Raw genomic sequence first — 24,983 nt, 5'->3', positions numbered from 1 at the left:
TATGACATAATTAAATCTAAACAAACCCTAACCTTTTTTAACCGAGGTGGAACTTGTCATGGAAATTGTAAAAAAAAAGAAGAGTTTTGAACCATCTTGTTGCCACGGAAACGTAAAAAATACAAATTTCTGAAAAAAAATTAAATAGCAAAAGGCACCAGTTCAGCATGTACCTGACAAACCTGAAAAGTTTCATGAAAAAATATTGAACGGTTTCTGAGTTATGCTCCGGAAACGAAACGAAACGTGACGGACGGAGCCCGTTTCTATATCCTCCGCCAACTTTGTTGGGCGGGGGAGACTAACTTAATGACAGTTCAACCCTATTTTGGTAATCGAAAGAAAAAAGTATTTTTGGCAACATGGGTTGGGACAATGATGTTGAGTGCATCTAGTGATGGTGACCATGGTCCACTTGCACAGAACAATCTTGGCACTAGAATTATTGTAAATCCTTAAGATCGCAATCTTTGTAGCTTCAGCTACAATCGCCATCCACTTGCACAAAGTGATTGTAGGCTAAGATCATTGTAAGTTACAATCGAAACTTACAATTGGTCTAGACCAATCTTTAGTAGCTAAAATTGTTGTAGTCCCTGAATAAACTTGACAAGATGGCGTGCAAGGCTAGGTCTGTTTCACATAAATAATCTGCTTTACGTTCAAACATTGCCTCTTTATTTTGTTAAACTTTATGATTCGAAGCAACACTTCAACAACACGATAGCTAAAAGTACTATTCCCACCTGACTCAATGCTGGAAGCCTCGGTGGCTGACTGGGTCAGATCGCTGACTTTGTGTGCTGGCGATTAGGTGCCTCCACTCTGGCAGTGTGGGTTCGAATCCCAGATGGGACTCAACCCCAAAAAGTACGAGAATCTGTACTTTACTCAAAGTGTTATCTCAAATATAACATTTGTTACATAACATCACTTGACTTTTAGTCAGGTGAGCTATAATTGAATTGCTTAACACCCATAATGTGAGCAACGGACACACATTTCAACATTAATTTTAGGATTCACAATATTGAGACTGTAGCTGTCTACTAAGCGAGACTTAAAAAACAGAGCAACAAGAAGTAATTTTATAGAAAATTTATTAATCTTTCAACAGGTACATTTCTGAGTAAATGATGACAATACAATGATATGAACAATGTTACTATGACAACTGATGAAGGCAATGATAATGTTGGGTCAAAGAAACATTCAAGGCACATATTTCTTGGAACACTTTTGTATATTTGAAATACTGAACATCTCGATCACATTCAAGAACAATTGGGATAAAATCAATTGCATTTCCCTTCTTTTTTCTCTGAAGAAACACTACAATGTACATGACCCAATTTATTTATCTTCTGTTTCAATACATTTGTCAGATACAGGATTTCTTGGGTAGTGTAAGCTATGACGGTTCATTGTTGGCTTTGGCGATACTTCACTATTTTTTTTACATATTCGACTGACCAGAGAACAAAGACACATGATGATGGCAGTCCGTAAAGAATCGAGTCTACTAGATAATCCAGTGACTGACATCATGAGCAGTAATCTACGCAACTGGGATACGATGACATGCATCTACCAAGTCAGCAAGCCTGACCACCTGATCCCGTTAGTCGCTTTTTACGACAAGCACGAGTTGCTGAAGACCAATTCTAAACCGGAAAATGATACAAGTACAAGTTTCTGGCCATTGAAAACCCCAGAGCAAAGAACAATGTTGTCTGATGGAAGTTAAAAAATGTACATGTACCCCTTAAACTGCCTGCACTTTAAACATGTTTTGTTTTATTAATCCCTGCTGAACCGAACGACCCAAACTACTTTATCCCAAATAAATATCTGAAGCTCAATTTCTGTTTTTCATCTCATTTCTATTCACCCAAACCTCCAAGCCAAAGAATTGGCTAAATCTATCACACATTGAATCAACAGTGTGTCGATGCACAAAACATGGAACACCAGTCTAATTTTACTCCAACCAGTCTGATTGATGACCTACACTAGTACCTATTTCAGCAACATAATTAAATCCAAAGCCCTGGGCTGCATGACACCTAAAGGCTGCACCCTTCAGAAATATTTTATTTGCAATAACATCTAACTATCTCAGAGTGTGACTTTAAGCCACTAGTCCCAAGCCAGTGTTTGTTACTGTCTGGTGCTCTGCATTAAGGGAGACTGGCTTGGAGTAACTATACTGTGTCTGAGTGGGGTGAACGGAGAAACTGTGGCATGATAACTCAGTGTGCCAGCACTATAAAACCAGCCTTAGTCCAGACTAGTACAAGCAGTCACACAAAAAACAGTGAGTGAGTGATTTGGATTTAACGCTGCTTTTAACATTATTCCAGTTATATCGCGGCGTGTCAGCTTAATGTGGGAGGAAAGCCCGAAGTGATGCAGGTTTCTGGCGTGCCCAAGGGACGCTACTCTGCACAGCGAATCGCGGCGCCTTAGACGACTGGGCCACCCGTGCCCCCCACAAAAAACAGACAAGCACGTCTCTATGTAAGTGAAATAATCTTAAAACGTGATGTTAATCCCGAAGCTGGTTCTGGTCTAGTAAGATCACCTTATAGTAGACCACATGAGACTAAATTTCACTGAAAATAATGTAAAAAAATAAAGTTTGGGCAGTAGACACAAAAGCTTTTGGCACAGTCTCATATTTGATTGGTCAGTCTTTTAAAAAAAAAGTGTTCGATCATTTTCTTGTCTTGACACAATTAACCTTTGGTACTTTCCGTTGGCTTTGTTATCTGCGAACTTATAACAGAAACTACATGTGTTAAAAGAGGGGAATTTAAAATTTTAGGTGCAGGTGTCTCTTCACCCCTGTACAGCCATCTAAGTATTCCCATAACTCCTGTTTCAAAATATCGTAACCATGGTAATGATGTATGAACTGATTACATCCATAATTAATTCCCACAATATGCAGCATAATAATGAATAATATGTTTAAGTGAGAAAAACTGAATCTGGTTGAGAAATGTAAGCAGGTAGAATCAGATCTTGAGTCTGCAAGTTCCAGAGATCTGAAACTGCTGAACACAATAAGCACGGGTGGATCATGTAGAGATCCATTCAGACAGAGGCATGTTCTTACTGTACAGATGTTCTTGGTTTCTGTGCCAAGAGGTAACAGGTAATATACACAAAATAAAAAATCTTCACAGGGTTGAACAAATCTTCATGTTAGACTATTTAAAGCAAATATTAGATTATTTTAAGCAAATTTTAGATTATATGAAGCAAATGTTGGATTATTTGATAAAAATGTCATATTATATGCCAAAAATGAAAGATTGTACAGATGTTCTTGGTTTCTGTGCCAAGAGGTAACAGGTAATATACACAAAATTAAAAATCTTCACAGGGTTGAACAAATCTTCATGTTAGACTATTTAAAGCAACTATTAGATTATTTTAAGCAAATTTTAGATTATGTGAAGCAAATGTTGGATTATTTGATAAAAATGTCATATTATTTGCCAAAAATGTACAGATTGTACAGATGTTCTTGGTTTCTGTGCCAAGAGGTAACAGGTAAAATACACAAAATTAAAAATCTTCACAGGGTTGAACAAATCTTCATGTTAGATTATTTAAAGCAACTATTAGATTATTTTAAAGCAAATTTTAGATTATATGAAGCAAATGTTAGATTATTTGATAAAAATGTCATATTATTTGCCAAAAATGTTAGATTATTTGATGCAAATATAAGATTATCATAAGCAAATATTAGATTAGTTTAAGCAAATATTAGATTAGTTTAAGCAAATATTAGAAAAGCAAATGTTAGATTTTTTTATGCAAATGTATGATGCAAGTATTAGATTATTTGATGCAAATATTAGATTATTTTATGCAAACATTGGCAACCCCCTGACGAACAATGACTTAGAGAAAGTGTTGCGAAATTCAGTAATAAACCACTTGACCATTACAGCTTGTCTATCACACACTGTCGCCATGGCTACCAAGTCTTTCATTCTTGGACTTCTGTGGAACCTTATGATGTCATAGTGGTCTGTCTGAGAACTAAACGTTGTGAGTTGTTTTACTCTCCCCATGGAGAACCATGAAATACAGCATGTAGAGTATCTGTACATGGTCATGTTACTGTCTCCTACTGAAGATGCTGAAAATATACCACCCTGATTCTTTCATAAACACTGTGGAAGGCAATCTGCAGCAATAGAAACTAACAGTTTTAGTCCACTAGTCCTTATAATGATAACATATAGTGCAGCCCTTAATAAGGGCAAATTTCTACTAGTCCTTAACTATTGGGCACTTTGGCAAGGACTATAGGACTAGTGCCAATTTCTACCACCGCAATCCGTATACTGAATGAAACATCTGAGCAAATCATGAACAAAGATCAAAATAAATTCACAAATACAATTATATAAAATTAAAATAAATACATCTAAATTCAGTGGGTACAGACAATACTTGTCAAAAGGTTAAAATGGTATGCAATGAATGCGATGACAGATAAAAATGTAAACTGTTTCTTGAAAACAAAACACAAATGATAAAAAGATGTCAGTGTTGTTGAACTCCTAGCTAGCACATATTGCTCAGTACTAACAGCTGACAAGATAAATCTAACTTTCAACCACCCACATGAAGACAATGTACAATCTGCCTTCCATGCTTTGGAACAAAGTCATCGTTATATCTTGAAATTGCTGACAGTGAACATTTCTCAGAGCAAACGCTCTCATCCAATGGGTGTTCATCATTTGGGTCACATGTAGAAGAATAACATAACTATGTCTCCAAACACAAACGTTAATGTTACTCGAGCTGCATGTACATGAAGAATTACAGAGGCCTGTGTCGTGGGTTCCTCAGCCTTGAGAGAAAAGTGATGTTTGCACATGCTGGTCTGTGTGTGCTGATATCCTTTCCATGGAACACAAGTATTTGGCTGTGCTCTTGGACAAATAGAGGACTTGTAATAGTACCTTATCAGGATATGAAGGAACTGTGCTGTTGTTTGTGCAACTGTATGTTTATATCACAGTAAATACAGATTCCTCATCTCAAAAGGACATGTAGACTAACATCTAGTCTCTGAAATGAACATATTTTACAGAAAAAACAGTTGGTAAATTATAGTTATAAAATATAATAAAAAGGAGCCCAGAGGCTTTGTTCCTTTTCTGTAATCTAGACTTGCCAAACATTATAGACTTGCATGGGCTGTATTGGTTTAATACAAATCTTTGACAAATGCAGACCTGATAATCAAAATACAAGAAATAAAATACACCATTCAACTATGATACAACGAACATCACATACAATCTTGTCATAACAACACAAAATGTACTGTAAATTATACACCAGTAGGAGCAAAGCTCCTCAACAACAACCATGATTATTCAAGGACTTGAATTCACATGAAGGGAGAGTCCATGATGTCAGATTTAACAATACAATCTATGTTCAAAGCCTTGTTTCATATTTCAGGAAGCCATTGGCTTCTCAACAGTGTTAGTTCAAAGTGAAACCTGATCACCTGATAGTTAAATGATTTCTGAAAAATTTATAATTTTCCCAAAATTTAAACGTATTTTCTCAGTTTTATGAACAAACAGTATCATAAACAGTATCAAGTAAGCCATTACAGTTCTAACATGTCTGATATACTTACAACATACAAAGTTCTATGGTGTAGCTAATTTGTCTATCGGGATGATAACGATGTTGAAATGAACCCTGATAATATTTACATCACTGACAAATAAAGCAGTCTGCAGGTCCACACAGTTAACTCATCAATTTACAAATCCGGGGATTGACCCAAAAGAATGTCCCTTATACACAGCTTGTCACGCCTTCCTATTTATCACACACAACATGTCCAAGGCATGTGTGAGTGAGTTGGGTTTAAAGCTGCTTTGAACAGTATTCCAGTCATACCATGGTGGGAGAAAAGCCCTAAGTGAGGCAGATCTTAGACATTTACCACTTTGGTGAAACCCACAAGCACAGGTATGGCGCTAACAAACCTAGAAACATGATCAGGGGAACCGGGATTTGAAGCCATGATCGTAGGTTCCTGGCATGCAAAGAGGAGGTAACTCTTCACAGCCTATTGTGGCATCTTAGACGACTTCGCCACACGTGCCCCCTCATGAAGACAGGATTGGCGGATAGAGTTCCACTTCTTTATTCTTTAATGCAACATTTCAGTACGGGCGGTAGTACTGTATCTGAGCAGGTGTTGGTCATCTACTTGCAATCTTGTATGTAGTTTAGATTGCATGTGAACTATATTCTGTAAACTTATTGTTTGTGTACTCTCCCCCCCCAAAAAAAGAGAAAAAAAGAGAGTGTTGGTCATCATCTGATCGTCATTCATACTTATCGATTATTTGGATCTCCGAGGTAGTGTTGTAGCAAGGGATCACTGTATCAGTATCACGTGACTTGCTTTATAAGGGTACGAGCTTGTATACCAAAACATAACACTGAAAGAATAAAGAAGATGAAATACCCCCGTCAACCCTGTTTCTACGGCCTCTTAATGCCACATAGAGGAAGCCTATATATGATTGCCTTGCTAGACTGACACAAAACCACATGTGCTAGTACGTCTAAAATATAACTTTCCTTGATGCCCATAATTCTCCAGCAACAGCAAATATGAACATTCTTGGATAAGACATATACATAACACATAATTATACAGTGTTCCAAATTAGCATGAAAGTCCTTGTCACGACCCTTATAAAAGGTCCCTAGATTCATATTTATACAGCAAATGTCAAGGGTCACAGTATACACCTTAATTTTTAAAGCAGTGATATATAAAAACTTGCACACATCCAAATACATGTACTGTTGACATGTTTAGGCAAAATGACTATCAATAGGCTGGAGAAATATCAAGGCAATAACATGGACAATAACAGCAAAATCTTATCAACTCATCCGGACCATCAACAATACTGAACAAAAAAGGTTAGGCATCATGAATATTTATATATTTATATTATTTTTTTTGCAGTGAAGACTGGGTACATAATTTCATATTAAAAAATATTTCATTATCTCAAACTTTTTCTGTTCAGTATATATCAAGAGACGGAGACAAGACGAATATCGATTTTAGACAATATTATTAATAGCAGAATTTACATGTCATAATTTGAGCAAACAAATATTATAACTTTTTGTTGATTCTAACATACCAGTGGGTCTCCGCAGCCACATCTATGATAGCAATTTTGGAAGGAATCATTGTGACTCACATCCCTTAAAACAACATTATGATCACATATACCATATTCGACGTAATAAGCGCCCGCTCTAATAAGCGTCCACGGCGATATTTGATAATATATTGGCTAGTGAACAATCCCATGTAGCACCCCTTCCGACTGATCAATGTAACAAAAACTTATTTATTCGCGTATAATACGCACTCGTGTGCTACATGCACCCTTAATTATGGGCAATTAAATTCTGGAAAAATATATTTGTCGTATATCAACATTTCAGGCTGTCAGCATAAACCACGAAATTTATCTTTCAACTCTGTTTTTCTCTTCACCAAAATAATATTCGAATAAGAGCCCCCTATTTCTAAATTTGAGAGCGCCCTGGGCGCTTATTATGTCGAATAAGGTACACACTCTTCCAAAGTCTCTCTCCCTTTGACCCTTGCTTGAGGAAATTCATCATGGCTAATCAGGCACAGCTATAGCAATGTCTTCACAGCCCTCGAAGTTCAAATGACAATGTTGGTTGGTTGGTTTGTTGTTTAACGCCGCACTCAGCAATATTCCAGCTATATGACGGCGGTCTGTAAATAATCGAGTCTGGACCAGACAATACAGTGATTAATATCATGAGCATCGATCCACGCAATTGGTCAAATGACAATGAATTTGAGAACTGCTCCCACCACTCAATAGACAGTACATTCACACAGTTTGCTCTTTATAGCAGGGCATCATCTGAAGCTTCGTCCCGTCTTCTGGCTATAATCTCAGCATCACTCAGTCAGTCCCTAACAGAAGGGTGACCTCCATCATTTGAAGCTTCGTCCCGTCTGCAGGCTATAATTATTGCTGTGGTACGATACATAATACTTGTAGCTATAAAGAACTTTGCTGTGGTATGATACAATCTCAATACTTGTCATACATGCTGTACATGGTACGCTCAATGAACCCAGCTTAATGTATACTACTCAAAAGAAGTTAAGGATCACCAAATTCTTTCATATTACTACAGGTAATCTCTCATTTCAGGGCAGATTAACAATTGTAATATGAAAGAATCATGGTCCTTAACTTCTTTTGAGTAGTATTCATGGGCTATGGCCATTATACAGAATAAACATATTTATGAAAGAAGAAATAAACACATCTTGGGTCCAGATTTATATTGAAAAACAAAATTATTACTTTTTACAAGACAACCGACCCATATCATTAACAGGAATGTTACTGCCAACACAAAGGGGAGAGATATTTGTCTCATCTAAGTCCTCGACAAGTGGACTTGTCAGTGGGCAACCCAAATTGATGCAAGGGGAGGGATGAGACATATTACTTGGGGTCCTCTTGCACCAAGTGATGCAGCTGTCATGACTTAAACAATTACATTTACTTTACGACTGTCAAGAGAATTTGAAATACAGTGTTCCCTCTCTATTGCGCTCTTCAATATAGCGCTAACTCGGTTATAGCCCGCGGTAAAGCATGGCTCCCAAAATTTACTTTCAATTTTAAACAAACTCAAGTTTTCCAATGACACAATGTTTTCCCATCTCAAAAACATTATCAGCTGATCACTGCGATCACGTAACACTGGAATTTCCAGTCAACAAATCCCAACTGAAGTACACAATCTAATCCTATTATTATAATATCTGGTTATAAAATATTTGTTCATTGTTTATCTGGACTAATGTTTGCAATATATTTTATTAATTTTATTCAAAATTTCATTCAATATTACAATAACATTAACAATAATTTGGCGAAATCGTATGCGAAGTGATTGGTGTGAGGGTCATGGTTTCTTGTCCTGAAAACATACTTCTCCAGCTTGTCATGTGATCTGATATTTCTATGAAATGAGTAGCAGGAAATGCCAAATATGGCATATTCAAATGAGGAAGGTCAGGTCAACGCGTGTTGACTGTTAAGCTTCTCGGAGTTAGTCCAAAGTTAGTACGATCTTTTGAACTAAAATATACAATATTATCTACTAATTGTGCATAGAAATCTGCTGTCACTAATGTTAGCTATTTCAAGATAGATTTAATAACTGCCTTTGCCTGTGAAGCATGGAATCAAAACACTTCTGACATGTCCGGGGTATTTATATCGGCTGTATGTTGTTAATATCGTAGGGTCGGCCTTTGACCAAGGTGTATCAGTTATGTGTTGTTTTAAAGAGTCGAGATAGGGGAGCCTACATCCGGTGTCGACCACGACCCGGGATTATCCAGCCAGTACCCTCACGCTGGAACAAGGACGATAATAGTCTGAGCACAGTCACTGTGTTGTAATAAAGCAATGTGGAAGACAGAGACATCTTCATTAGCATCATCTAGCATCAACTCCATGACAATATGTCACACACAAAGAGGAGACATCAAAATTGATCATAGCATTTCTTAGAAAAGGAAAAAATAGAGACAATAAGTCGCACTGGTCGTAACATTATTTGTCTTAAAGAGGGACTATCCTCCACGGGCTGGTATTTTCCAATAATTATTCAGATATTGTACGAAACGTCGGTACCTTAAATTACCTTCCAGACTATACGTCTGACCAATGTTACAACAGTAAGGACATCACCAGTCACCGAAACATTGTGAATTTACACCCGCCAAATCCATTCATCATACTCTTACACATGCATTGATTCATAATTAAATTTTGTATTTATTTTCAAAGTCCTATTTACCAAGGTTTGCAATGACCCGTCCTGATAACTGCTTGGGCTTACCATTTACGACGAACCAGCAAAATGCTAATACTGACTGCATAATAACAAGTCCTAATTAAATAATCAGTTAACACAAAGTGACCACCATTCACCTTAGAGATCATACGCTACGATTGTCGCAAGTCTGTGTTAAAGTATGTGAGTTACGATCACCTTAGTGCTTTGATCGCTTTGTGAAACGGGGCCGTGGTCGATAGCTACAACCTCTTGTCAAAAGGACAGCACTGAACATGGAGAATTTCACACATGTAATCGAGAAAATTAAGTATCACGATACATACTGTACTGTGTAATCGTATTGTAACGCCCCTACTGCCATGTGTGATACTGAGACACTGTCTCTGTGTAATCTTGATAGTCCTTCACTGATGCATTCATACACATCATAGTGAGTGAGTGAGTGAGTATGGTTTTACGCCGCTTTTAGCAATATTCCAGCAATATCACGGCGGGGGACACCGGAAATGGGCTTCACACATTGTACCCATGTCGGGAATCGAACCAGGGTCGTCGGCGTGACGAGCGAACACTTTAACCACTAGGCTACCCGACCGCCCCCATACACATCATAACATAGCAGACAAACATGTGGTACTTGAAAGACTTAAATCCACTTTCTAGGACTGTTATTTGGCCTGAGCATATTCCCCCTTTAAGAAAGGATGGTCTGATACCGAGACAACATGTACACTAACACAATCAGTAAGTCCGTCAACTTAAACCTCATCCTCACAAACTAGTTCTTGGTCCTATTTGTCAAATGCTATCAGGGATGAAAATTAGCGCTAGCCCAGACCAGTTGCTTAATGCAGGGCGAGTAGAATTTCATACATTTTCGTTTGTTTGTTTTTTAATCGAGTTTGGATCAGACAATCCAGTGACTGATATCATGAGCATCTATCTATGCAACTGGCATACGATGACATGCATCAACCAAGTCAGCGAGCCTGGGGACCCGATCCCGTTAGTCGCCTCTTACAACAAGCATAGTCGCCTTTTACAGCAAACATGGGTTGCTGAAGACCTGTTCTACCCCAGATCTTATCTGATTCATACAGTTTGGGGCGTATTGCAGCATGTTTTCACTATTTGGGCGCATAGATGTTATTGGTTAATTTCCATCCCTGAAATGAGAGAAAGACAACTCCTCTCCCAACAATGAATTGTAAAGCAGTGAGCAGTGTCTTTTGTGGTCTTCATCAAATGATAGGACACAGATTAAGACACTTGAAACACACATTTGCAGGAACTAAAACGCCCCTCACACACAGCTGCAAGTAAAAGAAACGTTGATGCAGCTTCCAGATTCTCAATATCTTGAGAGAGACACACAAATTGAAACATGAGAGAAATAATATGTCAACATAAGTAAGATCAAACTGTAGAGTTGATTGTACAAGTCTGCTCATGTATAAACAACAGAACTGTCAACTTCCAAGGTCTGAGGTGTACCATTCGCTGGTCTTGTATTTCATCACAGTCAGCATTGAGAAATATCCTCTGGACTCAGTACCTCCTACTGGGGTGTTCGGAGCAGAATGACCACTGTAGACCTGGGCCCACTTGAACAAAGCGATCTTAGCGCTAAGATGATCGTAACTCACATACTTTAACATAGGCTTACGATAATCTTAGTGCTAAGATCGGTTTGTGCAAGTGGGCCAAGAGCTGTTCCACCACTCAGTCCGACATCGATAATGTGGTTCAGCAGAGAGTAGATCACAACCCCTTCATCTTGGGCATGAGGGGGGTCCTCTCCTCATCCTCGTCCACCCACAGGCGAGTGTCTTTCTTTGATCTGCGGGGACAAGGAAACAAATAAACTCATTATGAACATAAAATAAAATCCTGCTTTGAATAATGTGTGAGTATGGTTTTAAGTGGCTTTTAGCAATATTCCAGCAATATCACAGCTGGGGACTCCAGAAATGGGCTTCACATGTTGTATCCATGTGGGGAATCGAACCTGGGTCTTAGGTGTGATGAGCCAACGCTTTAACCACTAGGCTACCCCACCAATGAATAAGTGATTTGGGTTTAATGCTGCTTTGAGTAGTTTTTCGGTTATAGGTTGTCAATAGTGAGGAAAGCCTGATTTGATGAAGGTCTGAACCCACATGATTCTAACATGCATAAGGTGACGCGACTCTGCAGGGATTGAAGACAGGGCCAACTGCGTTTCCAAACAAAAAACGTTTTCAATGTATCAAGGGATTCAACCCTACAATCACAGGATTCTGGCATGAATAAGGGATGCAACTCTGCCTAGGGATTGAAGACAGGGCCCACAGCTACCCCAAACAAAAAACTTTTTCAATGAATCAAGGGATTCAACCCTACAATCACAGGATTCTGGCATGCATAAGGGACACAACTCTGCCAAGGGATTGAAGACAGGCCCCACTGCTACCCCAAACAAAAAACTTGTTCAATGTATCAAGGGATTCAACCCTACCATCACAGGATTCTGGCATGCATAAGGGACGCAACTCTGCCTAGGGATTGAAGACAGGGCCTACTGCTACCCCAAACAAAAAACTTTTTCAATGTATCAAGGGATTCAACCCTTCAATCACAGGATTCTGGCAACGGGAAAATATCATGACAAACAAACCATATATTGGAGTTAACCTATTACTGCCCTGTGTTTGTGTGACTGCTCTGTATTTGTGATACACAATGAGTAAACATCTTACTGCTCTGTAAACATTTCACTGCCCCAGGACTTTGTTTCACCAAGCCTACACCTTAGACTTTTGTGAAAGTAACACCCGAAGACGACCTCTGAAGGCGAAGATTGCTTTGAGGAATGAAACCATGGGAACTTATTACACAAAGCAATCTTAATCATGTTGATGATGCAAAATATATTAACCCACAGTAGTTGAGGGGTCAGCAGTCTTTGTTGCCAAAAAACAAAACAAAGTAATTTTGAATAACGGCTAAAGCCAACGAAAATTAGGCTGTATTATGATTAACAAGAACAGACATTTCATTGTCGAAAGTGTGACACAGAATATCCATACAGAGATCAAAGCGGGAAACGGACAGGAAACGTCATTAATTTAGTGGCCATAGATTCTGAAGCTCACCTGAAATGGTTATGTAATTTTTAAAAATCAGGGTCAGTATACTGTTAATGTTTTTAGTAGACATTGATGAATGAAAGTCAGCAGGAACAATAGAACATTGGACACTTGTATCAGTAGTGTTAGGCTTCAAAAAATAAAAGAATTGGTTCTCAGGAAATGACTCTAGTGCAGGCAGGCGATGTTTTTTTCTCTCCAATTGCCGCCATGATCCTAACACAAGATGTGCAGCAAAGCAGTGAGCAGGTAAAGGGAAGTAACTTGGATGCCATTGTTTTTAAGTATCAGGAATGTTTTGTTTTATTGTTGTTTTTTTAAAAAGTAAATAAAAACGAAACGTGCGGCAGACTTTATGATGATGCGGCGGTGCCTGAGAACCAAGACTATTAGGTTTTTTAGCCTTACTGTAAGTTGATGTTATGGTGAACATCACGTTCACAATGTCTGATCTCACAACACAGTAGTAAGAGTCAGTAAGTGAATGTTGTTTTACGCCACATTCAATAGCCATGCTATACATGTTGGTCAGGCAAAACCAGTGCTTGACAGCATAAGCAAACATCCAAGTCATCAGGGTGCTGTGACAGTGATTACCCCACAAGTCAGAAACCATTTATCTTAAGAGTTGTTTCAAAAGAAATCTAACAAATGAAAGGGAGTTGTGTAAGATAAATGTTTTATTTGACAGACAGGTAATAATCTGTTTCTTACACAACCTAAAACAACAAACCTTTAGCATTGAATCGATGGATATTTTGTCTATTCTCATGATCACAATGATGATATTTGTTTGTTTGTTTGTTGTTTAACGCCGCACTCAGCAATATAACGTCTATATGACGGCGGTCTGTAAAAAAATCTGGACCAGACAATCCAGTGATTGACATCATGAGCATCGATCCACGCAATTGGGATATGATGACATGTATCAACCAAGTCAACGAGCCTGACCACCCGATCCTGTTAGTCGCCTCTTACAACAAGCAAAGTCGCCTTTTACGGCAAGCATGGGTTGCTGAAGACCTGTTCTACCCCGGATGTCCACGGGTCTACAATGATGATAATGCAAATTAGATAAGATCAAAGAGCATTTATTAAACACTATTAAACGTAAACTTTTTCGTGAATTTGCATGAACCATGAGAAACTTATCTATGAATTACAATCAGGAAAGTAGTCTGTCATAATCTGACCTTAGGTCAGTAGGAGCAGCCAATCACGGACCTGGAATTCGATCTCACATATTTGTTTGATACCAGCTACCTCAATGGGTTTCTCTCAATGGGTTTCTCGATAACAGGTGTGTGAAAAAACACAATCAGCCAGGTCACATATCGTAACTGCTAAATCCTCATTAGTCAGACCTTACAAGAAGCATGGGACAATCCTGTTCATAAAATCCGAAGTGGATGTTAACTAGTTGTGGACAGGAAGTTAACAATGTCTGTAATCTCACACATAGTAGTTAGAGAAACATTAAGTTAGTAAAAGCACCTGTTAGCGAGGAGTTTTCCTCGTTTCTCGTACCGCCTTGAGTCAGCACCATAGAGTTCGTCCATCATCTCCACGATCTGCATCTCATTGCTCGAGTCAATTGGTCCAATGGAGATGTCTCGGACCGCTCGGAACTGACCACAGTTGTTTAGATGCTCGTTCTCCAGACGGAAGAAATTCCACACAAACCGCCTACATGAAGATTATCATTAATACAAAATTTTAGAAATGCAAAATAATGCATCATCAACATGACAGAGAACTAATTGTGTGTTTTCAGCCCCCTCAATAACAAAATATAAAGTTATTTTTTGTACATGTTTTCTTATAACTGTTTTGGACATGAAAATCGAATATAATCACTGCTATTCTTTCTTCAAGTTATTGCCTACATACTATCATGAAATTTATGCATCACTAAATTAATGTGAATGTCAATCTCAGACCTAAAATGCATCATGAAATTAATTACCAATCTTTGAAATAGTATTCCACCAATATCACGGCAGGGGAACACCAGAAATGGGCTTTACACATCGTACCCATGTGGGGAATCTAACCCAGTTATTCGAGCTACCCCACTGCCCTGATAACACCAAGACTGAAGACTTAAAATTATATGACATAGTTTGGGGTGATAGCAGTTCGATTGAATAATATCATAACAAACGTTACTTCAACGTCTTATTATAAAATTAATAGGGCACACCCACTAGAAGACTACTGTATCCAGATTGCCAGAAAAAAGAATGGGTGGGGCTTTGGTCACATTATTGCGCTGAAAGATTGCCTGTTGCCTACCAGTTTTTGTGTGTTAATGATTCAATAAGCAGTCTGTGAAGTCATTATTGTTTATGTATTTATTTCTAAGAATAGAGTTCAATATGTATTTGCATTTATGGAGGCATAAACGTAAAAACCGGCATGCATTCATTGTGTACGTGAATTTACACAGCATGCACACTAGCCTGTACGTTTAAACACAAAAAATATCAGGTCATTTCTTCAATATACATAACAGGATCATTGATAAATTTTCATGGTCGGACACAAATCATAATACTAGCCTTTTGGGCCAAGAAAAATTAAAAGCTTTCAAAGCTGATAATCACTTTCTACAATTTTGATAACAATTTTCTTCAGATTTCCTCAGGTTTGAATTTGTACTAATAGCGTACCAAAAGGGTTCTTATGATGTATAGTCCTGCTGGCTCTGCAGCATTCTAGATTAAGGGGTGTCCGGTGGTCCTTGTGGTGTGCTGACCCTTAAGAATTTGAATCTAGGTACCTCCTAAATTTGTAACTCTATCAGAGTCATGACAAGGACCTGTTGGCTGTCATTATAATATAACAGACAGCTCTGTGTAACACACAGCTCTGTGTAACACACCCACCTGAACACCTCTAACAATGTAAGTATTGTTTTAAGTATTTCGTTGTGAATAATGAGACCCTCTCCTATAGACACAGACAGCGACCATGTGAATCTGAGGATGAAATCTTCCACAATTGCAAAGTAGTAGTACGCCTGAAACAAAACCAACATCAGTATCAGAAGCAACATCCAGTGTTATGAGAAAATCATCAATTGTTTGTGCCTCTCTTAATCATGGACCCGTGAAGATCCGGGGTAGAATAGGTCTTCAGAAACCCATGCTTGCCGTAAAAGGCGACTATGCTTGTCATAAGAGGGGACTAATGGGATCGGGTGGTCAGGCTTGCTGCCTTGGTTGATGCATGTCATCGATGCCAATGGCGTGGATCGATGCTAATGGTATTAATCACTGGATTGCCTGGTCCAGACTCAATTATTTACAGACCGCCGTCATATAGCTGGAATATTGCTGAGTGCGGCGTTAAACAACAAACCAACCAACTTAACCATGGTAACAGGACAGCCACATGGCTTGCTCCTTGTTCCTGTTCTCAAGACGGACACCCCTCCCACCGAGTGGCACCTTCCACTGCTCATGAACTACTCTGTAGCTATGGCAACCATCAACCCTACCTGACACACCCCTCCCACTGAGTGGCACCTTCCACGCACGCACGCACGCACGCACACACGCTGCACGCAGGCATCGCTATATAAGTGCAATAATCTTGTATGCAACGTTAAACCCATTTTCACCTCACCTCACCTTATCCCACAGGGGTTGTTTAACACTAGAGTCAGTCTTATCTAAGCTATATCATCGCAGCCTGAAAGTAATAAAAATTTGGACCAGTCAAACCAGTAATTGAAAGCATGAGCATTGGTCCACACCCAACACCCCACAAGGGTATGATGACACACGGTGAGCCAAGTCCTACTCCCAAATACATACTCCCTACGGGGAATATATCCTCTTACATCTAGATTTAGTCTTGAAGACACACTGGATATCTTACCTTAAAAGCATAGACAATTTCCTCCCTGAGAAATTTGTTTTCACCAGCATTTTTGTCAAACAGTCCCCAGTCCATCTTGATGTCCCAGGTGTAGGTGTAGCAAGAGCTAGCCACTGCCGCCACCAACCACAAGTAGAAGAACACACTGTTCTGTCGGTAATCCTCGCTGTACTCCTCTAGAAACAACAAACAAACAACATCAGCCGGATTAGCAGGAGCCATCACAACCCACAGGAAGTAGAAGAACACGCTGTTCTGTCGGTACTCCTCTAGAAACAACAAACAAACAACATCAGCCGGATTAGCAGGAGCCATCACAACCCACAGGAAGTAGAACATGCTGTTCTGTCGGTACTCCTCTAGAAACAACAAACAAACAACATCAGCCGGATTAGCAGGAGCCATCACAACCCACAGGAAGTAGAACATGCTGTTCTGTCGGTACTCCTCTAGAAACAACAAACAAACAACATCAGCCAGATTAGCAGGAGCCACCACAACCCACAGGAAGTAGAACACGCTGTTCTGTCGGCACTCCTCTAGAAACAACAAACAAACAACATCAGCAGGATCAGCAGGAGCCACCACAACCCACAGGAAGTAGAAGAACACGCTGTTCTGTCGGCACTCCTCTAGAAACAACAAACAAACAACATCAGCAGGATCAGCAGGAGCCACCACAACCCACAGGAAGTAGAACACGCTGTTCTGTCGGCACTCCTCTAGAAACAACAAACAAACAACATCAGCAGGATCAGCAGGAGCCACCACAACCCACAGGAAGTAGAACACGCTGTTCTGTCGGTACTCCTCTAGAAACAACAAACAAACAACATCAGCAGGATCAGCAGGAGCCTCCACAACCCACAAGTAAAAGAACACGCTGTTCTGTCGGCACTCCTCTCGAAACATCAAACAACAACATAAGCCGGAGTAGAATAAGCTTCCACAACCAATAGAAACAACAAACAGCACCTCCCTCTCACCTACCTCTATGTATCTTGTACAGTGTGGAGAAGAGCATGACGAAGAAGGTGGTGGAGTACTTCCCCGCGTTGACCACGTGGGGGAACAGGAGCTTGGTGTCACGGTAACGCCGAAGGCACTGAGCAAATCGGAACCAGGCAGGAAGACAACCAACCACCGCACGGATACCATAGATACTCTTGGTGCACACCTTCTCTGGAGAAGTGGAAGGACAACAATAAACTCTGTAGCAAGAACAGTGAATGAGTGAGTGCTTAATTGTTTCTTTGAAAAGTATTTTATGTATTTCATGACAGGTTGACGTGGATGGAAAAGATGCACTTTGGTGAAACCCACCATGGTGCTGACAAACCCAGGAACATAATCAGGATGAACCTGGGAGTCAAACCTACAGTCAGAGGTTTCTGGCACACCTAAGGGAAGCAACTCTGCACAGGGAATTCAGTGCCTTAAACGACTGTGCCGATCCATTAAGTCGCCTCTTACGACAAGCATAGGTTACTGGGGACCAATTCTGACCCGGAATCCTCAAGGGAGAGCAATATTGACATCATCTCACCTGTATCGTTGCCCAGCCACTCCACCTCAAAGGCGAAGTAGCAGATGAGGTATTCGAAGTCAAGCAGCACGGTGGCCAGGCTGTTGAGCTGATCAGCCAGCCAAAAGTCTGCGAAGCCCACATGGTGGAACGGAGCAGTGAAGATACGGAACTGAAACACAGAACAGAGAACGTAATGTGATGACTTCGTCAAGGTGACTTGTACTTCGCTGATAACAGGACCAATAAGTCGGAAGTGGTTTAATTTTACATTCGTGTAAATACCTCTAAAATAAAGAAAATAATTACTTAAAAAAACACACTTTTGAACTAAGTAACAATATTTCCCTCTTTGCCTTCTGAGGGCATGTAGTTTGAATCCTAGATACATCCCTGGCTGTTTCCCGCCATCTTCCCGAGGCAAGGGAGTTAACCGGCTATAAAAGTCCAGTTTCCACCCTTGCCGAACTGGGATTGACTAACAAGTCTTTGCATAGTCCAATCAAATCACGTTACAAAATCAACATCTGGTTTGTAAACTGCAGTGCAGACTTCGGTCAATTGCAGGATTTGCAAAGTATGTGTATCATCAACTTAGCGTCAACAGATATTTTCCAAATCTTTATCATGTTTTTAGTCAAGGTGCTCAGCTGATTTGATGCACTTTGTGAAGTAAACCTATTTTATTACATTATAGATCTTGATTATCGATCAGATCTTCTTCACTTGGTGCCGCAATTTTGTTTGAAGCAAATGCAAGTAATATGAGAGGTGGAATCTGATTGGTCAATAGGAGGGACATAAAAGGGCCATAACTCATAATAGCCACTGGTGGCATGACGATCGAACACAGAAATTCCGGCCAAGCTTGGCAAGGGTGGAAACTGGACTTTTACAGTCAGTTAACTCCCTTGCCTCAGGAAGATGGTTTCCCACATAAACCCACATGTCTGTAACCACAATATCCAAGAGCTAAGCTATCAGTTAACCAGTAAGCACAGGTGACAGTAATTACACATACTCTTTCTTATTCCATTTTCATATATGTCAGTTACTCTAGCAGGTAGTTGGACACTCGCTAAAAAACGGTACAATGTTTTTTCATAATACAGTTCCTAAATTTCCCATCCCCAAAACATGTAAGTGTGATAGACTCAATATCTGTATGTTGATTTCAACTTCTGAATTGCCTGCAACCTCGGGGTATCGCGTTTCTTGTTATGTACGCTAAATGGAACAAAATGCACTCCTAACCTTCATGATTATTCATGTTCTTTTTATCAGACGCATTTTGTTTTATCTAACTATACATGTTTTACTGATAAAAGTTCATTAGGTCCATTAGTAAAAACAGCACTCCTAGTATGCCAAAAGTATGTATTTATCATTTGGCTACTAGTGAAGAATGTATTTCTAAGTATGGCATTATGGCCCTTATGATCTTGTTATAGTTTCTGGCCACAGAACAGGAAAAAAATGTGAGGACAATGTAACTTCCGTTTCCTTATTAGTTGCCAAGAATATTCAGATGATCTAGTTCAGGTCGATAGAGAAAGTTTACTTGGGAAACTGCGTGTTATATCGTTGTCCATTGATAATCGGGGGTAAGGCAATATTAAAGAGATGCCAGAAGTAAATATCAACACGTTAATAACTCCTTACTTACAGCAGACGGAGCATTCCGTGGAAATTGAAATTGTTTACGAAGCGAGCACTTCCTGGTAACTGATTAATAGACTGCCGGTAATAGGCGTGTCCCTCGTGAACTACTGGAAATCGCAAATGCCACGATACCATGAATGCCGCGGTACCACGGGGTCCGAGTATACTTGATACAGTATGTTTCTATTACTTTCACCTTCATTAGGTTAATTCACCTGACAATGGGGCAACATGTACCCTTGAAAAGTTCTAAACAATACAGAAGATGAAACCTGTACATCTTGTGTCTCTGAACTAGAGTGAGTGAGTGAGTGAGTATGATTTTACGCCGCTTTTAGCAATATTCCAGCAATATCACGGCGGGGGACACCAGAAATGGGCTTCACACATTGTACCCATGTCGGGAATCGAACCCGGGTCTTCGGCGTGACGAGCGAACGCTTTAACCACTAGGCTACCCGACCGCCCCCCTCTCTGAACTAGAACTTCTAAATGCCAATCAAAGACAATAATACTATTAAAACATATTCTTCCCAATAAAGACAGCTACGCACCAGTACCCGGAGGAGCCACATGCGGGCTCGATAGTAGAAGATCTTGAAGGGGTTGATGAGGAACAGCATCAACATCCCCGCCATGGACAGCGGGAACACCATCGACGGGATGGAGACGGTGGGGCTGAACAGGTAGCACAGCACACTCAACGCCCACACCACGGCCAGGAATGATGCGAGCTGGAGAACAGATTCAGTAAATGAAGGAATATTCTAAAATTGTATGATACTCATAGGACAACATTATCTGTCCCGAGGGAAGGAATGGTGTTAGTGTGTGTTTGTGTACTAAGCAACATTCCAGCTGTATGACGGCCAGTCTATAAGTCTGGACCAGAAAAACCAGTGGTTGATATTGTGAGCAACATCCCACGCTGTTGGGGTACGATGACACGCCATCAACGAAGTACCCGAGTCTGACCACCCTATCCTTTAAGTCACCTCAGCATAGATTGCTGGGGACAAATTCTAACCCAGGACGCCACTGGGTGTTTGAAAGGTGTAAGACCGAAGCCTTGGGCAAGGTACTCACAGCACTCACTCACAGAGAACATATTGTCTGTTATTCCAATCTTTGAGATGGTTATTGTGTATGTTACTCCATATATGACTCATTGTCATTTTAAGAAAGATAAGATATGACAATGTCAGTCCTAAAAAAAAAAAAAAAATTACTTAAGTCAGGCTTTGGTTCAGATGACATAAAGTGACAGTGTATCGCTGAACTGGCCAAATAATCGTACCCAAAATGGGAGAGATTTGACAATAGGCATTGAGAGAATAGGTACAGATGATGGACATGAAAATTGTCAGAATATCTGTGAAATATAAAACTCCTTCCCCCCCCACCCAAACGACCACTGTTCATAAATAAATTTGTCAGACATTGCCCAGGTCGTATTGTATTCTGGCAGTCTTCATTATTTAAATACGGGTAAATATTTTTAAAGCTAATACATCTATTTACATCCTTAAAGAGGCTGCCAATAATGTTGATATCTCATATAAGAAATAAACAACTCATGGTCATAGTCGAACATTATTTCTACATATAATGCAACAAACTACCTAGTTACATAAACACCTGTTCAGAAAATAAATACAGTAAACTACGGTTATAACGAACTAAAGAGACCAGTGATTTTAGTTCATTATAACTGTAGTTCGTTGTAAGCACATGTACAGAATATACAGCAAATGTACGGGACCCCAGAAAATCATTTTGTTATATCTGTCAGTTCATTATTATTTACTGTAGAGCTGTTCCTATGGTAACTACCTCTAGCAACTGAGCATGTGTCAGATGATGGCGTGGGTCGATCTCGAAGATGAGCACATGGTTGACCCCGGATGACCTCCAGCCGTACGTGTTGACCCCCAGGAGGAAGAGGATGAAGATGAGCAGGAACATCCCGCGGTACATGCGCAGCGCTGGCTCCCAGTCCGCATGGTGGTCCGTGAACACAGCTGCAGCCGAGACACAACCACAGAGTCAGCTGGGGTGAACACCCGACAAATATATTGCAAGTGATTCTGTGGCATTTGATTGGCTAACCAAGCAGGGGTGGTCGGGTAGCCTAGTGGTTAAAGCATTCGCTAGTCACGCTGAAGACCCGAATGGGTACAATGTGGGTACAGTGTGGGTACAATGTGTGAAGCCCATTTCTGGTGTCCCCTGTCGTGATATTGCTGGAATAATGCTAAAAGCGGTGTAACACCATACTCACTCACTCACTCACTCACTCACTCACTCAATAACCAGGCAGCTTATGTTTCCATAAAAAATATATATAAAAAAAAAGCTACGCCCACTAACAAACTTTTGTTTTTTGATTGGTAGATGACTAAACGGGCAGGGCTTGTGTTGTATTATTGTGTCGAAAGACGCTGCTGATGTCGAGGTACACAGTATGTGCACCATTTTTTACATTTATACCTGCATAAATGATTTTTTTTTTATCACTAACTGAATCATTATTTTGGGATGGAACTTGGAATGAAGGCAATTCAGTTTCTCCCTGTGAGAACTGTTTTCATTTTATTGTCATGTGGTCTTTTTTAAGAAGAGTGGCAGGTTACGCTCACAATATTGTTGGGGACATGTTTGAAATAGATCTACAACTGCTTCCATGCAGGCCTTTCTTAAACTGCTAATAATGAACAGATAAGTGGAAGAGAGTATAGTTTTAGGTTGCTTTTAACACTATTTCAGCAATATCACAGCTGGGGACACACCAAGTGGACTGAACACATTGCATGCTTGGGGGCAATCTTCAACGTGATATGCAAACACGCTAGCCACCTGGCTACCCCACTGGCCCTCTCCTGCCACGAGTCTGGACCAGACAATACAGTGATTGACATCATGAGCATCGATCCACAGAATTGGGATCGATGACTTGCATCAACCAAGTCAGCGAGCCTGACCACCGGATCTCGTTCGTCGCCTCTTCCGACAAGCATAGTTGCCTTTTACGGCAAGCATTGGTTGCTGAAGACCTATTCTACCCCGGATCTTCACGGGTCGACTACCTGTACAATGTACCCACCTGCAAGGATGACGACAATGATGAGGATTGAAAACATGCCCAGAAACAATCCCACTTTGAAGTTGGTCCACGGATTTTGCTGCAAACAGAAGCACAAGATGTCACATTCTGTTCAGGATAAAAAAGGAAATATGAAACACTGTATTTTGACGTATTAAGCGCCAAGGGCACTCTCAAAATTAGAAATTGGGGGCTCTTATTGGAATATCATTTTGGTGAAAAAAAACAGTTGAAAGATCGTAGATTTCGTGGTTTATGCTAACAGCCTGAAATGTTTATATACGACAGATATATTTTTCCAGAATTTAATTGCCCATAATTAAGGGTGCATATAACACACGAGTGCATATATTACATGAATAAATAAGTCTTGTGTACATTGATCAATCGGAAGGGGTGCTAATTAGGATTGTTCACAAGCCAATATATTAGCAAATATCGCCATGGGCGCTTATTAGAGCGGGGCGCTAATTACGTCGAATACGGTAACTGCAATCATTTTTCATGAGGTATCTTTTTTCTTGTATGAAGAAAAGCTTTGGGGTGTTTAGATAGAAATCAAGAAAAGTTGAGGGAGGGAGTGAGTTTGGTTCAATGCGGCTTTGAACAGTATTTCCGTTATAGCATGGCATGTCAGCTTAATGATGGAGGAAAGCATCAAGTGATGCAGGTCTCAGACGTTTACCACTTTGGTGAAACACATAAGCATGGGTATGGTGCTGACAAACCTAGAAACATAATCAGGGCGAACCGGCATTCGAACTCACAATCATAGGTTTCTGGCATGCCCAAGGGACGCAACCTGAAAACACAATTGGGGCAAACAGGGATTCAAACCTACTCTGAACAGCAGATTAAGGCGCCTTAGATGACTGGGCCACCTGTGCCCCTCCCCCTCCCCCAATAAATGTTCAGGAAAGGGTGAGGGGCGGTCGGGTAGCCTAGTGGTTAAAGCGTTCGCTCGTCACGCCGAAGACCCGGGTTCGATTCCCAACATGGGTACAATATGTGAAGCCCATTTCTGGTGTCCCCCCACTGTGATATTGCTGGAACATTCCTAAAAGCGGCGTATAACCAAACTCACTCACTCAGGAAAGGGTGGTAGATTCTGATATGGTGTTCTACAAGTGTCTAATGTTGAATGATAGGGAGTTTCCCAGTGTCTAACTCTTCATTTGGACTCGACAAGAGGCTGATATTGAAAGTGCTATAGAAGAATCTGATCCCAGACATTACCTGGTCCCCAAGGGGCGGCACTCTCAGTCTCTTCATGGCCTTCTGTCTGTTTCCACCTTCCAGCTCACTCGTCACGCTTTGCTAAATGAGAGACACACGAAACACAGTTATAACACTGAGATTAGTTATAACACTGAGACCAATGTCAGATACAGACAGCCCAGAACGATGAACACACATCCCCTTGTCATATCCCCAATACCACCATTACCAAAAAAGTCACACATCTGTCCCTTCAAACTACATTCAGTCAAAAACCACATCAACTTGAAGGTCCACACTGACTATAAATGATTACACATCATGTTGAATGTTTTAATAACACTGCTCTCATATTTTATGACAAACATATTATTTCTCAAGATAAACAAGCGCAGGACTTATTCGTGTGAGTTGGATGGGAAAGAAAACAGAGATCATGGACATTCTACTGAAAATCTTTATCAAGATCAATGAAAAAAAAATGGCAAGGAGGTTT

At 40.1% G+C, this 24,983-nt stretch overlaps 1 protein-coding gene across 3 annotated transcripts in view; it reads right to left on the bottom strand.

Moving 5' to 3' along the window:
- Positions 1-1,083: 1,083 nt before the first annotated feature.
- Positions 1,084-24,983, bottom strand: part of LOC124145519 (xenotropic and polytropic retrovirus receptor 1-like) — a 48,323-nt gene continuing 24,423 nt past the window's right edge. For 2 of the 3 annotated variants that reach the window (XM_046515299.2, XM_048389965.1), the window contains 10 exons: positions 24,506-24,586; positions 23,270-23,348; positions 22,000-22,187; positions 20,721-20,900; positions 18,526-18,676; positions 17,970-18,161; positions 16,980-17,155; positions 15,983-16,116; positions 14,589-14,780; positions 1,084-11,803 (listed from right to left, as the gene is read on the bottom strand). In XM_046515299.2, coding sequence (XP_046371255.1) covers positions 11,725-11,803; positions 14,589-14,780; positions 15,983-16,116; positions 16,980-17,155; positions 17,970-18,161; positions 18,526-18,676; positions 20,721-20,900; positions 22,000-22,187; positions 23,270-23,348; positions 24,506-24,586 — 1,452 coding nt within the window. In that variant the 3' untranslated portion in view covers positions 1,084-11,724. The remainder of the gene's footprint in view (positions 11,804-14,588; positions 14,781-15,982; positions 16,117-16,979; positions 17,156-17,969; positions 18,162-18,525; positions 18,677-20,720; positions 20,901-21,999; positions 22,188-23,269; positions 23,349-24,505; positions 24,587-24,983) is intronic. The other variant, XM_046515300.2, reaches the window with a different exon arrangement.

This window comes from Haliotis rufescens, unplaced genomic scaffold (assembly GCF_023055435.1).
Source record: "Haliotis rufescens isolate VD_foot unplaced genomic scaffold, xgHalRufe1.0.p SCAF_8, whole genome shotgun sequence".
Lineage (NCBI taxonomy): Eukaryota > Metazoa > Mollusca > Gastropoda > Lepetellida > Haliotidae > Haliotis > Haliotis rufescens.
This window is presented reverse-complemented; position numbering and strand designations above follow the sequence as displayed.